General features: G+C 38.4%; 1 protein-coding gene across 1 annotated transcript; it reads right to left on the reverse strand.

Moving 5' to 3' along the window:
- Positions 1-1,630: 1,630 nt before the first annotated feature.
- On the reverse strand, positions 1,631-11,411 carry LOC112795358 (receptor-like protein 6). Its single transcript, XM_029297649.1, has 2 exons — positions 11,392-11,411; positions 1,631-4,190 (listed from the first exon to the last, which is right to left on the reverse strand). The coding sequence occupies exons 1-2, from the start codon at positions 11,409-11,411 to the stop codon at positions 1,631-1,633; spliced, it is 2,580 nt and encodes an 859-aa protein (XP_029153482.1).
- Positions 11,412-17,637: the final 6,226 nt, after the last annotated feature.

Genomic DNA, 17,637 nt, shown 5'->3' on the forward strand with positions numbered 1-17,637 from the left:
ACCAAATAATTTTTGAATTGAAATAATGGAGTTATAGGTCCTTAAAATATTTACAATGTTAGACACAATTTATGTAAGGGACCTATAAGTCTTTCACCTTTCATAGGTCTGTTTCACGAGTCTTCACCTCCACAAATTTCATTCCTCTTGGTCTCTAAAGTCTAATAATCTTTCCCTCCTTATACGTGCATTTCGGATTGAATTATTGATCAATTTTTCTGAACTAATTAATGTCTCTCCAATTCCGTAACTACATAAAGTAAACTTCCTTTGGCTTATATAGCAAGACTTTGGGTCTTTCATTTGAATACTTTTAAACATACATAACTCTCTTTACAAATACAAGTGGACATGTAACAGTTATAATCAGCAGCATATTATGATATTATTGCAAAACAGAAAAAATGATATTCCTATACTTAATTTAGAACCATAAACCATTAATTAGCAGCCTTGGAAGATGATTAAAAAGAAATTAAATTGATTATGAAATTTCCATTAGAACTTACTTAAGTACCAAAAACTTTTTGTTGTTCTGTTTAATTTGCTAATCCAACAGAGAAACAGTATGATTTACTTTTCCTTTTTTATTTTTTAAAAAAATCCTTTCATTTTATATGGTTCTTTTTGCTAATTGATGTGCTTTGATTTGATTTTCTCACCCTTTTACATTTTTGAACACAACACAAAAATATATCTGCTTTTAGGGTTGTTGGTGATGAAGATGAATCACTATTTGCTTGGTGAATGTTCTGCAGCCATCACCATAATGGAAGATGAGAAGAAAGGATAGGAAGAATTTTCAGAAACAAATATCTCTACCTTGGAACTACAGCAAGTTAAAATCAACAAATGTCCATCAAAATTACAACCTTGCTTCAATCTACTAAATTTTAAAATTTATTACTTAATTTGTAAAGTTATGTTTCCTAAGTCATTTTAATTTTTGATTCGCCCAGCATTCACAACAACAATTTTGTAAGTGTGAAAAATTTCACATTATTAGTGAATGCCATGTGTCACCTAAAATAAATTGCACATCAACAAATAGTGCAAATTGACTAACACTTAATCAACAACAAAATAAAAATACTTACAGAATGAAATTTCAAGTCTAAACAATTAACATTAAAATTCTAAGAACTACAAAAGAAGCACATTTGCAATTTCAAGACCATGTTAAACCATTCGTCTAAAAAAATGGACTAACACATGCACAAACATTGAAGGAAAGAAAGAAAGATATAGTTACTTTTTCTGTTTTTCCCCTCCAATTCAGTTGATCTACTTATAATCTTTTTTATATCAATGAATACTTGTTCTTTTGAAAAAAGAATTGCTTCTTTTTAACATTTTACAAAACATCCTGTCTTGAATAAGCTTAAGCATAAGAATACAAAGGGAAATTGATTATCGTATGCAAAGAACACAAAATATGGTTTTTCTTATTTCAAAAATAGCAAAGCAAAATAGATATATAACATAATATATTTATCTTTTTACCTTACAAACTTTATTTGGATTTATACATAACACACTCTTACATAAGAGAAACACAATAACTTCAAATGCCAACACAAAAATAAAAATAATATAAGATTACACCCAGACCAACATATAGACTTGTGACTTAAAAGATCTTTTGCAGCAACCTAAAAACATCTACAGCGAAAGCATTTCCCAGTGCTAACCCAGCAATAAGGCCACCCCCATATCCAATTAGAATTACCATCCAATACAATTCAAAGAAAGATCTTGACTCAGAATCTTGATCACCATCAGGTTTTTGCAATGGGGGCTTAGGATGATCTTCACATTTCTTCAACAATTGAATCCCGCACAAATCTTTATTTCCCTCAAATGAATTATTATCAAAGGTAGAAAGTTGGCCATTTTCTGGTACTGGACCTGAGAGATTGTTGAAAGACACATTGAAGAAATCCAAGAAGTTTAGCCCTGTGAGTTGTTGAGGAATATTCCCTGACAAGTTATTGAGAGAAAGGTCGAGCACTTCAAGATTTGAAAGCTTTCCGAAGGAAGATGGAATGCTGCCAGTAAACATGTTATTGGACAAATTGAGCACAACAAGACCATTCAAACTTCCCATGATATCTGGAATCTCTCCCGAAATTTTGTTACATGAAAGATCAATGGCTACCATGTGATGAAGGTATTGACGCCCAGGATAATCCATGACAACTCCTTTGTTGGACATTGAAAATGGATGCAAATCAATATCTAGAAACACATTCCCACTGTAATAAATCTCGTCCTTGAAATCCAGTTGTCTTTTGTTGGATATGATCATCGATTTGAAGCACATGATTATTTCTGATGTTAATTTTGTTGAGAAACCATTTTGAGAAAGATCAATGATTTGAAGCTGGGGAAATGTGTATTTCAATGGACACATTATAGCTCCGTGAAATTCATTATCACGTAAAGAAACAACCTTTAACTTAGGAAGAGATCCTAGCCAGAAAGGAAATGAGTTATTGAAATGGTTATGTCTCACATCTAGAACCTCAAGCATTCTGCAATTGACAAGTGTTCTTGGTAATTGACCGTACAACTTGTTAGAACTAAAATCAATAAACTGAAGGGAATTTCCTCTCACATAAGTTTGAGGAATATTGCCGATTAATTTGTTTGCTGCAAGATCCAAAACTTGAAGGGATCGGCTAAAGCTTCCCAAACATGATGGAATCATGCCAACTAAGTTGTTGGAAGATAAAGCAAGTAACACAAGTGACTGCAGGTTGCATATGGAGGGGGATATTTCTCCTATTAATAGGCTGTTGGAAATATCCAAAGTCTGAAGAGTTGTTTTGTTCCATAACCAACTCGGTATTGTCTTTATGCTGTTGTCTGATAGGAAAAGATCAGTCAACTCTTGCAAGTGTTGTATAAAATTGGGAAAACGAACTAAGTTGCATGAACTTAAATCCAACGTTTGAATTTGAGAAGGAATTGTTACGTTGGAAGTGTTCTTCCCTTCAAGAAAAGACAATTTGTTGCCTGTGCCTAAAGAAAGAAAAATAAGCTTTTGGAGCTTTGAAAGCATGTCAAGCTCGATCTGTCCTTCCAATATGTTATAAGATAGATCGAGACCTGTAAGATTTTCTAACCTGAAGAAGAAATATGGAATTTCACCTTGAAGATTATTTCGAGAAAGATCCAAGTAACTTAAAGTGGTTAGATTCATTATCCAAGTTGGAACTTGCCCGGCTAAATTGCACCGACTCAACCCTAACGATTGAATTGGAGGAAGGATTGTCACATTGACATCCCTGTTTTGTGAGAACAAGGACAACTTGTTGAAAGACAAATCAAGAATATTAAGCATCTTTAGCTTCAAAAACATGTCAAGTGCTAGGCGGCCTTCAAAGAAATTCTGCCCCAGAGACAAATTTTCAAGATTTTCGAGTCTAAAAAGAGACTGCGGGATTTCACCATGAAAGCTATTATCTCCAAGAGCCAATAAAGCTAAATTGGTCAGGTTTCCAATGGATGCACGTAATTCACCCTGCAGATTTTGGTTTTCCGCAAAACTCAAACAAGTTAAGTTTGGGAGATAGAATATTCCAATCGGAAACTCACCATATAGTTCACAATGGCGAAAAGAGAGTTTTTGCAGAGATGTAAGGTTTGTGAGTGTGTGAGGTAATGATGATGAAATGGTCACAAAATTAAGGCGAAGTTGTTCTAGTCTTGTTGAGTTTTGAATTAAGCTTTTTAGAGTGGATACCTTGAGTTGTAAATGGTTGATCAATAAATTATCAAGGGATTCCACAATATAGCTGCGAAGATCAAGGGATAACAAGTTGGTCAAATGGGAAATTTGAGTTGGGACTTCACCCGAAAATGTGGTTTCACCAAAGTGAGAAACATTCAAATGCCTCAGTTGTGACAAGTCACCTATCCTGGCTGGAATTTGCGAGTGATTGAAGTCATTGTCTGAAAGATCAAGGCTTTGAAGATGCACAAGTGAGAAAAGGGTGCTATTGGGATCCATGGAACCATAGAGCTGGCTGCTACTAAGATCAATGGAAATGACATGACCTGTGAGCTCATCACATTCAATGCCATCCCACAAGCAGCAATCTGTGGACAGATTCCAAGAAAGAGTTTTAGGATAACTGAAAGGATTGTAGGAAGCATACTTACTTATGATGAAGCTTTGTTTAAAGCTGAGCAAGGCATTGCTTTCATGTTGATGGCACTTGATGAGTTTGAAAAACTCCAAATTAATTTTTGTGATGAACAAACATTATTAAAAATAGTTAATTGCAAAATTACTAGTTCAATCTTCATAAATTATATGCTAACTAATAATTTTGTAATGCAGGACATTAATTGGGCCGAAAATAAAGAAACATGCAGCAAGCCCAATTTGATTAAAGATTATTCAGCATTAATACAAATGGTTTTTATTAAAGCTGATTTGGATTGGGCCAGTCTTATACTTGCAAGCCCAAAAATGTATTGTTGGTGTATAACCAACTTGTGTGATCCGAATCCAATATGCATCAGGAAAGCAAATGCTTTTATTTGGGCCAAGAACAATCCTTATTGCAACCAAGCCCAAAAATATTAATGTTTCCATGCATTCATCGAATCCATGAAGCTTCCAACGGATTCCATTGCTTGCTAAGAATGGATTTCAAATTTAATATGCTAGCTTTGGAACTATGAGAGAGAAATTAACTTTGATTTGATGGGAATCATTATGAGTATACGCTACTCAAAGCAAAGGGAAGTAAAAGCAACTCATTTTGTTTAATTCATTCAAACTCACTTTATTGCTTTTCTTCATCCTCTCTCTTCTCTCTCATCTCTTTCCTCCTTTCTTCGGTTAATACACAGGAAACAATGGCCTCCATGGAAGCAAATGTAAGCTACCGAAAGGAAGGAAGGACAAGCTACAAGTCCATCACAATGATGGCAAGAAAACAAAAAGTATGTAGTGGCTGAGATAATCACCAAATATGGTTAGATTTGGTGAGATAATCTCGGATCCTCCATACCCAAAAAGAAAGAAGAAGATTCGGCCAGCAGAAAGATCTTGGAGGCGTGACTTGTCTTCGATTCTGATCAACCACCACAGGGAGTAGCTAGAGTGGCGAAGTGATGGTTGAAGTCAGAGATTGAAGCAGATGAAGTCATCATCATCATGAAGCATCAAGGGCCAGAAATCCATCTTGGAGAGGAAGCCAAGAATGGAGAGCTCGGATTGATGAAGGATGATGATCAAGGATGGACTAGAGGTATTTGCATGTTGGTTTCTGCATGTGTTATCTCTTCTCTTTTGGTGGCCGAACCGGTTTTTGTTGAAGGAAAGAAAGCTAAGCTCGGGTGTTTGTGTTTCAACTGTGAAGGCTTCACTTCTCTATAAAAGGGGTGAACAGTCATGGTTTGATTTAAGGAGTAAGGTTTGAGAGTGTAAGGCACAGAGTTCTCAGAGCTACCTAAGCTAGCAGTTCTTCTTCTCCTTCAATGTTTTCTGTTTTGTATTTTTCTGTTTAATTTTGTCATGTCTTGAGTCTCATGGAAAAAGGCAAACAGTGAGGTTTGTAAGAAAAAGTCATAGAGCGGAAAAAGGCAGAGAGTGCAAAATTAAAAGAAAAGCCATAGATGTATTAGAGTTCCTTTGTACATCTTTGTTGTGTATCATGATTCTGTGGGAATCCCCTTGTAAGTTGGGTTAGCACTTTACAAGTTGTAATCTGGATGATTATAGTGAAATTCCATCATTGTTGTGATGGAGACTGGATGTAGGCTGCACTGCACTTAGCAGCTGAACCAGGATATATCTGGGTGTAATCTTCTTCCTTTCTTCCTCCTTCAATTCTGTTTTTTATTGTTCAGATGAAGAATCAAAATTGTCTCGTGTCAAGTGACGAGACAAAATGAAAATGTCTCGTGGCTAAGGACGAGATAAAACAGAAAAGTCTCCTCTAAGTCCAGTCAGTTTTAAGCAAGCAAAAAGAGGCTAAGATTCAACCCCCCCTTCTCTTAGCCACTGAAACCATCAATTGGTATCAGAGCTTGGTCTCAAAGAGATCAAGCTTTGCAGCTTGGAGTAAAGATCCTCATGGCAGAAAACAGTGGCGCAAGTGTATTATCATACAATCTGGCTGAAGGTCAATCAAGCAACAGACCTCCCCTCTTCAATGGGAAAAATTATACCTATTGGAAGGAGAGGATGAAGATATTTGTACAAGCCGTGGATTACAGACTTTGGAAGATCATTTTGGAAGGTCCTAAATTCCCAACTACCACAAATGCCCAAGGAGTAGTCTCTCTTAAACCAGAAGCAAGCTGGACCGAGGAAGATAGGAAGACGGTGGAGTTAAATGCCAAGGCAACCAATCTGCTCAACTGTGCTATCAGCTTTGTGGAGTACCGACGAGTATCACGATGCACAACGGCAAAGGAAATCTGGGACAAATTGCAAATCACTCATGAAGGAACTACCATTGTAAAGAAAACTCGGACAGACATGTTAAATAGGGAATATGAGATGTTTGCAATGAAGGAAGGAGAGTCTATTGATGAACTGTTCGAACGGTTCAATATCATCACTGTTGGCTTAGATGCTCTTGGAATCACACATTCAGAATCTGTGCTAGTGAGAAGACTGTTGAGATGTCTCACAAAAGAGTGGGAAACTAAAGCTTTAATTATTTCTGAGAGTAGTAACTTAGATTCCATGACACTTGATGATTTAAGAGGAAATCTACTTGCTTTTGAAAATTCCTATTTGAAAAAAGATTCAAAAAAGAAAGGAATTGCTTTTTCTTCAATGACTAACCCTCTGGATGATGAATCCAGTGATAACTCTTCTGAAAATGAGTTTGTGTTGTTTGCAAAAAAATTCAGGAAAATGGTGAAGCTCAAAGGGAAAGGCAGCGGCCCAAGGAAGATGAAGAAAGACCTTAGCAAAGTAACTTGTTACAATTGCAAGGAAGTGGGTCATTTCAAATCTGATTGTCCCAAATTGAAAAAAGAAGAAAAGCCGAAAAGAGTAAAGAAGAAGGGACTGATGGCCACATGGGAAGATTTGGAAAATGACTCAGATGATGATGATGAAGAGTCTGAGACAAAATCACAGCCCTGTCTCATGGCAAATGAGATAGATCAGGTATCATTTCAAAACTCTAACACTGAAGACCTTCATCTCATGATAGATCACCTTTCTGAAAAAATAAGATGTTTTCTAACTGAGAATCAAAATCTTGAACAACAAAATTTCATTCTTAAAGCTGAAAATGATTTCCTCAAAGAAAAACTAAGAGAGGCCGAGACAGCTTGTGATCTTGTGGAAGAAAACAAGCAGTTAAAAGCCCAAGTTAGAAGCTGTGAAAGTGATCATTCTGTTCTTGCATATGTGAACTGTTTTAAGCAAAATGAAGAGCTGCTCAAAGAGGTTAAAAGACTTAAAGATGACTTAGCCAAGTTCACCCAAAGTTCTGAAAATTTGAACCAAATCTTGGCTAGTCAAAAACCTCTTTATGATAAAGCTGGGTTGGGATTTTATAAATCTGAAAAATCACATTTTGAAAATATTGCCTCATCTTCAAATGATGTAACATATCAAGACCCAACTCACTTTAACAAAGCCGCAACTCCAAGATTTTGTAGAATGTGCAACCGAAGTGGTCATTTTCCAGTTCAATGCTTCTTTGGTGAAAGAATGATTGGTGACAAAGTTTACAAAGTTGTTTTTGATTACAATGATTTGGGACATAAGAGATGGTTTAACGTGAAAGGATCCAAAAAAATTTGGATACCTAAGGTCACTTGAGTTTATTTTGCAGGTATGCCTAGCATCCAAGAAGAAAGAAAATATGTGGTACATGGATAGTGGATGCTCTAGGCATATGACCGGGAAGACAACCTTCTTCATAAAGCTGGATGAATATGATGGAGGATTTGTCACATTTGGTGATGATGCAAAAGGAAAAATAGTGGCTGTTGGGAAAGTGGGTAAAAATTTTTCATCTTGTATAAATGATGTCCTTCTTGTACATGGCTTGAAACATAATTTGCTTAGTGTTAGTCAATTGTGTGATTTAGGTTTTGATGTTATTTTTAAGAAGTTTGTTTGTTTGGTTGTTTGTGAGAAAATTGGAGATATTTTATTTGAAGCCAAGAGATGCAACAATGTGTATGGATTAACTCTTGAGGATTTAAAGGAACAAAATGTAACATGTTTTACTTCATTTGAATCTGAAAAATGGCTTTGGCATAGAAAGTTGGGGCATGCTAGCATGTATCAAATTTCTAAGCTAGCTAAAAGTAATTTGGTTAGAGGAATTCCAAACATCAAGTTTGATAAGGATCTTACTTGTGATGCATGTCAATTAGGCAAGCAAGTAAAATCATCTTTCAAATCAAAAGATGGAATTTCAACCAAAAGGCCATTAGAAATGTTACATATTGATCTCTTTGGTCCTACTAGAACTCAAAGTTTAGGAGGTAAACACTATGGTCTTGTGGTGGTGGATGATTATTCTAGATTTGGTTGGGTACTTTTCCTTGCTCAGAAGAATGATGCATTTTATGCTTTTTCTACCCTTTGTAAGAAAATTCAAAATGAAAAGGATTTGAAAATTGCCCATTTAAGAAGTGATCATGGAAGAGAATTTGAAAATCAAGACTTTGAAAAATTCTGTGATGACTTAGGAATCTCTCATAATTTTTCATGCCCTAGAACCCCCAACAAAATGGGGTGGTTGAAAGAAGGAATCGAAGCCTTCAAGAAATGACTAGGGCCATGCTATGTGAGAATGAAATTCCTAAATTTTTATGGGCTGAAGCTGTGAACACAGCATGTTATATTTTGAATAGAACAATCATTAGAAAAGGGTTAAAGAAAACTCCTTATGAGCTATGGAAAGGAACCCCTCCAAACCTTAAGTACTTTCATGTTTTTGGATGCAAATGCTTTGTACTTAACAATAAAGAAAATCTTGGAAAATTTGATCCAAAATCCTATGAAGGAATGTTTGTTGGATATTCCACCACAAGTAAGGCCTATAGAGTTTATCTCAAAGAACATAGAACCATAGAGGAATCCATACACGTTACTTTCTGTGATTCTAACTTAATTCCCAGTATTGTAAAGGATAATGAATCAGATAGTGAAGAAGATGGAACAAATAAAGAAAATCCCAAATCTGTGCAAAATGAAGAATCTGTCAGCCCAGTTTTGTCTCGTCAGATCGAAGGAGAAACTTCCATTTTGTCTCCTGAGCAGACACGAGCAACTGAAACAGTGAGACCACCAGAAGATCTTCAAAGCCCAACACCTGTCTGAAAACCTAGAGAATGGAAATCCATGAGGGGTTATCCTCATGACTTCATCATTGGTGATCCTTCTCAAGGTATAACCACAAGATCCTCTACCAAAAGGCCAACCGAACCTAGCAACTTTGCTCTCTTGTCACAAATGGAGCCAAACAATGTCAAGCAAGCCCTTGAAGATCCATCTTGGGTTAAGGCCATGCAAGAGGAGCTTGCTCAATTTGACAAGAATGAGGTTTGGACATTAGTACCTCATCCGGATGGTAAGAAGGTAACGGGTACTAAATGGGTATTTAAAAATAAGCTTGGTGAGGATGGACAAGTTGTTCGTAACAAGGCTAGATTAGTGGCCCAATGTTACGATCAAGAAGAGGGAATTGATTTTGATGAGTCTTTTGCTCCGGTAGCTAGAATGGAAGCAATTAGGTTGCTTCTTGCCTATGCTGCCCATAAGGGTTTCAAAATGTTTCAAATGGATGTTAAATGTGCTTTCCTTAATGGCTTTATTGATAGAGAAGTGTATGTGGCTCAACCCCCCGGTTTTGAACATAAAGATTTTCCTAATTATGTTTTTAAACTATCAAAGGCTCTTTATGGCCTTAGACAAGCTCCTAGAGCTTGGTATGAAAGGCTTAGTGCTTTCCTATTAGAAAATCATTTTCAAAGGGGAACCACCGACACTACTTTGTTCATTAAAGTTTCTAATGATGACATCCTTCTTGTTCAAGTTTATGTGGATGATATTGTGTTTGGATCGGCCAATGAGACCTTGTGTGAAGAGTTTGGAAAACTCATGACTAGTGAGTTTGAAATGAGTTTAATGGGAGAGCTAACTTTCTTTCTTGGCCTCCAAATTAAACAAACTCCTAGTGGTACCTTTATTTACCAAGGCAAGTATGCAAAAGAATTGATAAAGAAATTTGGCTTAGAAAATTCCAAACCAATGGGAACTCCAATGCATCCTAACACTAAACTTGAAAAAGATGATGATGGCCTAGATGTGGACGAGACACGGTATAGAGGAATGATTGGCTCATTAATGTATCTTACATCCTCTAGACCGGATATTGTTCAAAGTGTGGGTGTATGTTCAAGATTTCAATCTCACCCAAAAGAATCCCATTTAACGGCTGTTAAGCGCATCATTAGGTATATTAAGGGAACATGTAATTATGGCTTGTGGTATCCAAAATCTGATGATTTTTGTGCAGTAGGTTTTTGTGATGCAGATTATGCGGGAGATCGAGTGGATAGAAGAAGCACCTCGGGCATGTGTTGCTTCCTTGGAAGCTCACTCAACATGTGGTCAAGCAAGAAACAAGCCACAGTGGCTCTATCCACGGCTGAAGCTGAATATATATCCGCATCTGCTTGTTGTTCACAATTAATTTGGTTAAAAACTCAATTGGAAGATTACAAATTAAAGATCAATAGTATACCCTTATTTTGTGATAACATGAGTGCAATAAATATTTCCAAGAATCCTGTTCTGCACTCAAGAACAAAGCACATTGAAATTAAATATCATTTTATTAGAGAACATGTGCAAAAGGGTACTATTGATATTCAATTTGTAAAATCTGAAGAACAACTTGCTGATATTTTTACAAAACCTCTCTGTGAAGATAGATTCTGTTTGTTAAGAAAAAGTTTGGGAATGTTTGATTTAAATCATGTTGAAAACTTGTGAATTTCTGATTCTGTCCGGTTTTATCTCGTAGGAATGGACGAGATAAAAACAAGGCATGCTAAAGGAGATTTGTTTGAGGGGGAGGCTGCGCAGACTTAGCTTCTATTGGGCCCCACAGAATCAAGTTTGACCCCTCATTGAACTTTTAATGGTTCCTCATTTTATGATGATCAAATCTTTTGAGTGTCATTTCAAATCTCATTGGAAGTTGTTAGTGTCAAATCAAAATCTTTCTCTCTCCGTCTAATCCCTTGAAATAAGGAAACTACCTTTTCAAAACCACTTGGTTAATAACCGCACCATTATGGTTATTAACTTCCCCATCATCTCTCTCCAATCCTCATTAATTGCACCACTAACCTCCTCTCTCCTCACTTTCGCTCGGCACTCACCCTTTCATATTCAATTCCATTCTTTCTCCTACCATGAAAAAGAAAACGGCACAAAAGAGAAGTAACCGAACCCCCATTCCAAAAGGTCCACAATTCTCATCACCTCAAACTCATACACACATCCATCTTCATTCTACCTCCTCTTCTACACCATCACCTCCTTCCAAAAGGGCCGACACCATGCGTCGCAAAGTCATTGCTCACAAATCTTCCGGAAGAGGAAAGAACAAGGAGCCTAGTGTTCAAGAAGAAGAAGAGGAATCACATACTTCTGCACCATCTTCCCCACCAAAAGGACCTACTTCAACCACCAAAAGTTCTCAGAAAGGGCCGAAAAGCTTTATTCTGCATGAAACAAGGGTACCGGCGAATTTGGAGTCTCTCGACTTCAAGAACAAATTTCACAAGACTCATTCCCATTTTGATCCCTCCAGGTTTTATTCATGTGCCTTCTATGAATTCCATAAAGAAGTACTGATGAAACGTCATCTCTGTCTTTCATATCTGGTAAATTTTGAGAAATTGGCATCCAAAGGAATCAATTTTTCTGCCATGTTTGATGCTCTGAAATGGACTCCACTGCTTCACATTCAGAGACTTGTGTACCCGGGGCTGGTCCGGGAATTTTATGCAAATATGCGTTTGATTGATGGTTCAATCCACTCCTATGTCAAACGTGTTTACATGACTCTCAATCCTCAAACCATAGGCGCTGCCCTAGGATATGAAGAAGAAGGGCCAAGAGTTTACATGGTTGACAAGTGGGATGATCAGGTTGGCATTGCACAACAAACTGTCCTTCACCACATCTGCACAAATCTCTCTGGCTTGGATGGGATAATTCCAACTCATCGAGCACTCGGTCCTGAGAACTCTCTGTTGCACCGTATCATCACTCACATTCTCACTCCACAAGGCGGTTCTCACCACAGAGTAACAGTTTCTGATTCTGTTATTTTATTTGCACTTCTTACTTCTTCCCAAATTTCATTTGCTTATGTTATGATACGTCATATGTGGGAAGCAGTGAAAAGTACCAAAAAGGCTAATCTTCCATATGGCATGTTTCTTACATGTATATTTGAGTATTTTAAGGTTGATTTGACTAATGAAACTGTTGAGAACAAGATTTCAATGATCAAAGGAGGAGGAATTTCGGGCAAAAAGAGCAAGAAATCTGTTCCCTCTGAACCGTCTCTCAGTGATCTGGAGAGCCATCCTGAGCCCTCAAATGTTAATGAATCAATCCGAGAGGTTCTCCATGAGATGCGCAACATGTCAAAACTGATGTTCAAATCCCACAAGACTGCCAGAAAATTGGAGCAAGAACAGGAAAGGGCTTGGAAGAAATGTCATGATAGAGTTGGCTTCATGATAAAGAACTTTGATGATGCAATGGGGACAGGAAACTTTGAAGCGGATTCTGGTTCAGAATTCAATCTTTCTGATGATTGATGGCTGTTGTTTAATTTTATCTGATATTGGCTCAAGTAGGCTCAATCCTTTTTTGTTGTATGAGCGTAACTTCAAACTCCCTGCTCTGTGACACTTGGATATACTTCTGTTATCTTTTGTTGTTATTTTGTTGTTATCATTATTTTGTGGTATCCTTCATATTTTGTGTAGGTGTCCCCATGATGACAAAAGGGGGAGGAAAATAAGTTTCCAAAATTGAAATAGGAAACAAAGAAAACAGGGGAGAAGAAGGATAAGAACAGGGATGAAATTTTCAAAATTGAAAATTCATGATCTCCCTCGTTCGAAAGACGCATATTAGCTGATGACAATATTTACATTGTTCAAACTGCATTGGGTTTATCATGTTTAGTTAATTTTGATTTGGCATCTGATTTATAATTATGCTTGATTTTTTATGTTTGACTATGGATTAATCATTGATAGATTTATTGGTTTGAAAATGTATTTTTGGCAGTTCCTTTAAATTATGAAAAGTATCAAAAACTGCCTTATTTTGCTCTACAAATATTTTCCTTTATGCTACTCTGCTCTGACATGTTGAACAGGAAAATGTTTCGAATGTTTTTGAAATTTGTAATTTTTTAGTTTGAGCAGAAATTCAATTATGATAACAAATGAGTTTTGATTATCACCAAACTCTGCTCATAAATCAAGCATTCAACATTCTCAAATAAATATGTTGAATAACATTGTTATTTTGGAGCTTGATTAAAATTTACAGGTTATGCTTCCCTTGGTAAAAGTAGCACATATTAAGGGGGAGCCATGAGACATTTTGTAAGGGAAGAAATTCAATCCTCAAAGGGAGTACTTGTACTCTAATCTTTAATTTCTTTCCATTTCAATTTTAATAATGTTTGTCATCAAGGGGGAGATTGATGAGTTTGGAAAACTCCAAATTAATTTTTGTGATGAACAAACATTATTAAAATAGTTAATTGCAAAATTACTAGTTCAATCTTCATAAATTATATGCTAACTAATAATTTTGTAATGCAGGACATTAATTGGGCCGAAAATAAAGAAACATGCAGCAAGCCCAATTTGATTAAAGATTATTCAGCATTAATACAAATGGTTTTTATTAAAGCTGATTTGGATTGGGCCAGTCTTATACTTGCAAGCCCAAAAATGTATTGTTGGTGTATAACCAACTTGTGTGATCCGAATCCAATATGCATCAGGAAAGCAAATGCTTTTATTTGGGCCAAGAACAATCCTTATTGCAACCAAGCCCAAAAATATTAATGTTTCCATGCATTCATCGAATCCATGAAGCTTCCAACGGATTCCATTGCTTGCTAAGAATGAATTTCAAATTTAATATGCTAGCTTTGGAACTATGAGAGAGAAATTAACTTTGATTTGATGGGAATCATTATGAGTATACGCTACTCAAAGCAAAGGGAAGTAAAAGCAACTCATTTTGTTTAATTCATTCAAACTCACTTTATTGCTTTTCTTCATCCTCTCTCTTCTCTCTCATCTCTTTCCTCCTTTCTTCGGTTAATACACAGGAAACAATGGCCTCCATGGAAGCAAATGTAAGCTACCGAAAGGAAGGAAGGACAAGCTACAAGTCCATCACAATGATGGCAAGAAAACAAAAAGTATGTAGTGGCTGAGATAATCACCAAATATGGTTAGATTTGGTGAGATAATCTCGGATCCTCCATACCCAAAAAGAAAGAAGAAGATTCGGCCAGCAGAAAGATCTTGGAGGCGTGACTTGTCTTCGATTCTGATCAACCACCACAGGGAGTAGCTAGAGTGGCGAAGTGATGGTTGAAGTCAGAGATTGAAGCAGATGAAGTCATCATCATCATGAAGCATCAAGGGCCAGAAATCCATCTTGGAGAGGAAGCCAAGAATGGAGAGCTCGGATTGATGAAGGATGATGATCAAGGATGGACTAGAGGTATTTGCATGTTGGTTTCTGCATGTGTTATCTCTTCTCTCTTGGTGGCCGAACCGGTTTTTGTTGAAGGAAAGAAAGCTAAGCTCGGGTGTTTGTGTTTCAACTGTGAAGGCTTCACTTCTCTATAAAAGGGGTGAACAGTCATGGTTTGATTTAAGGAGTAAGGTTTGAGAGTGTAAGGCACAGAGTTCTCAGAGCTACCTAAGCTAGCAGTTCTTCTTCTCCTTCAATGTTTTCTGTTTTGTATTTTTCTGTTTAATTTTGTCATGTCTTGAGTCTCATGGAAAAAGGCAAACAATGAGGTTTGTAAGTGTTCATACCCTGACCGAGCTCCTCCAAATCGGCAAAATCCATGAAAGGTCCGACCTCGTCCCAAGGCCCACGCCTGAGGTCGGACCTCGGACAACAAAGCTAAGAAGGCCCATCAAAAGGAACGCAGCCCAAAAACTAAAAAGCCGAAAAGGCCTAGAGAAAGGCGGTTCCACAAAGATAGGGATAAAACTCCCAAAAGATAAGATAAGATAAGAATATCTTATCCAGGGAAGATCACAGCCAAACTACTATAAATACACTGGAGCACCCAGGTATAACTCAGATTCTATATTCTACACATATCTGCTTGGACCCATGCTAACTTAAGCATCAGAGTGTCATTGCAGGTACAACCCCCAGCCGCTCAGCACATCAAGCTCGGGTCACGGAACCCCCACCTCGGGTCTTGCCAGACGACCGAGCTACACGTTTCAGGTAACCCTCGGAACATTGGCGCCGTTGCCGGGGAACCTGGAAATCATCCCTCTACCATGGCGGACGACCCTCTCAACAATGACCACGCTGCATCAGAACAAGAAGAGGAAGTCGACACCGGAGAACGACCGGACAGCCCTCTATCACCACGCACTCCAGGAGGAAACAAACAGAATCGCCCAAAGACATCACTCCCAGACAAAGATCCACAAAATCCCGAAAAAGAAAAGAGCTCGGAAATTCTAGAAGCAGTCCGAGCACAACAAAACCGACTGAAACAGCTCGAAGAGGACATAAAAAAGCAAAAAGAAACTGAACAAGATTTGAGAAAGGAGGCTCGCAAGCGCAGAGAATTAGAAGAAAAACTGCGGAAAATAGAGGCCAACCTGAAAGATCGGACGGACCGCGATCCCACCCCCGAAGGCAACCATGATCCCTTCACGCAAGAGATCATGAAGGAGAAGGTACCGCGGAACTTTAAGCCACCCGATATGGATCTATACGACGGCACCACCGATCCAAGTCACCACCTCAGCAACTTCAGAAGCAGAATGTACCTAGTCGACGCCTCCGACGCGATTCGGTGCAAAGCCTTCCCCACCACTCTCACCAAGTCAGCCATGAAGTGGTTCGACAACCTGCCACCAAGATCAATCACCAGCTTCGAAGACCTAACCAAAAAATTCCTAACAAGGTTCTCCATTCAAAAGGACAAGGCAAAACATGCCCCCAGTCTACTCGGGATCATACAAGGTAACCAAGAAACTCTCCGAGAGTACATGGAGCGATTCAACAAAGCCTGCCTGGACATACAACACTTGCCCACTGAAGCAGCCATCATGGGACTAGCAAACGGCCTAAAAGAGGGACCGTTTAGCCAATCTCTATCCAAACGATACCCGACCTCCCTATACGAAGTGCAGGAACGGGCAGAAAAATATATCAACATGGAGGAAACCTCCCAGCTAAGAGACTCTTCTAGGAAAGAATCAACCTACCCGTTCCGAGATCGAGATCGGGAACAGAAGAAGAAAGAAGAATCCAACTCGGACAAGCCACGGAAGTACCATAGCTACACTCCCCTCCGAGTTTCCCTGGTAGACGTCTACAGAGAAGTATGCCACACCGAAAAAATCCCACCGCCCCGACCTCTAAAACACAAGAGAGCAGGGAGAGATCGGTCCGAATACTGTGAATACCACAAGCTCTACGGTCATTCTACTAACGACTGCCACGACCTAAAAAATGTTATAGAAAAGCTAGCCAGAGAAGGAAAACTCGACAGATACATAGCAGAGAGGGGAGAAGAGACCAAAAAGAGAAGGAGGGGAGATAACGAAGATCGGGCTGAGCAAACCCCGCGAACCCCTGAAAGGCACGTTCACATGATAAATGGAGGTTTTGCAGGCGGAGGAACATCCAGATCCTCGCGAAAAAGACACCTCAAAGACGTCTATCATGTCCGAGAAGACAGCCCCCTGCCCGAATTACCTACTATCTCGTTTACCCGAGAAGATGCTCAAGGGGTAATACCCGGGCACGACGATCCAATGGTAATCACCATCATCTTAGCAAACGCCAACCTACATCGAACCCTGGTTGACCAGGGAAGCTCAGCAGATATCCTGTTCAAAACGGCCTTCGACAAACTCGGACTTGAAGAAAAAGAGCTAAAGGCCTATCCCACCGACTTATTTGGACTAGGGGACACCCCGATCCATCCCCTAGGATACATCTCACTACATACTACCTTTGGAAGAGGCGAGCAATCTAGAACATTAAGCATCGACTACATTATAGTCAACGTCACTTCAGCATACAATGCCCTCATTGGGCGACCAACCCTAAACAGACTAGCAGCTATAGTCTCAACCCCACACCTCTGTATGAAGTTCCCTACCACAAAGGGAATCGCTACCCTAAAAGGCGACCAAAAACTAGCACGGTGATGCTACAACGAAAGCCTGAGCCTAAAAGGGAAAGAGGTCAATACAATAGAACTCGGACGAGTTCAAACCCGAGAAGACCTCCGGCCACAACCAGAGGGAGAAACCGAAAAAATCCAAATCGGGAACACACCTGAAAAGATAACAAACGTAGGA

This window comes from Arachis hypogaea, chromosome 4 (assembly GCF_003086295.3).
Source record: "Arachis hypogaea cultivar Tifrunner chromosome 4, arahy.Tifrunner.gnm2.J5K5, whole genome shotgun sequence".
Taxonomy (NCBI): Eukaryota; Viridiplantae; Streptophyta; class Magnoliopsida; order Fabales; family Fabaceae; genus Arachis; species Arachis hypogaea.

Bases quoted from the DNA above. Each gene is read 5' to 3' on its own strand.
- LOC112795358 (XM_029297649.1), bottom strand. From the start codon at position 11,411: ATGGAATTGAATATGAAAGG. The intron at 4,191-11,391 runs GTGAGTGCCGAG...TGCCTTGCTCAG, and splicing joins ATGGAATTGAATATGAAAGG to CTTTAAACAAAGCTTCATCA.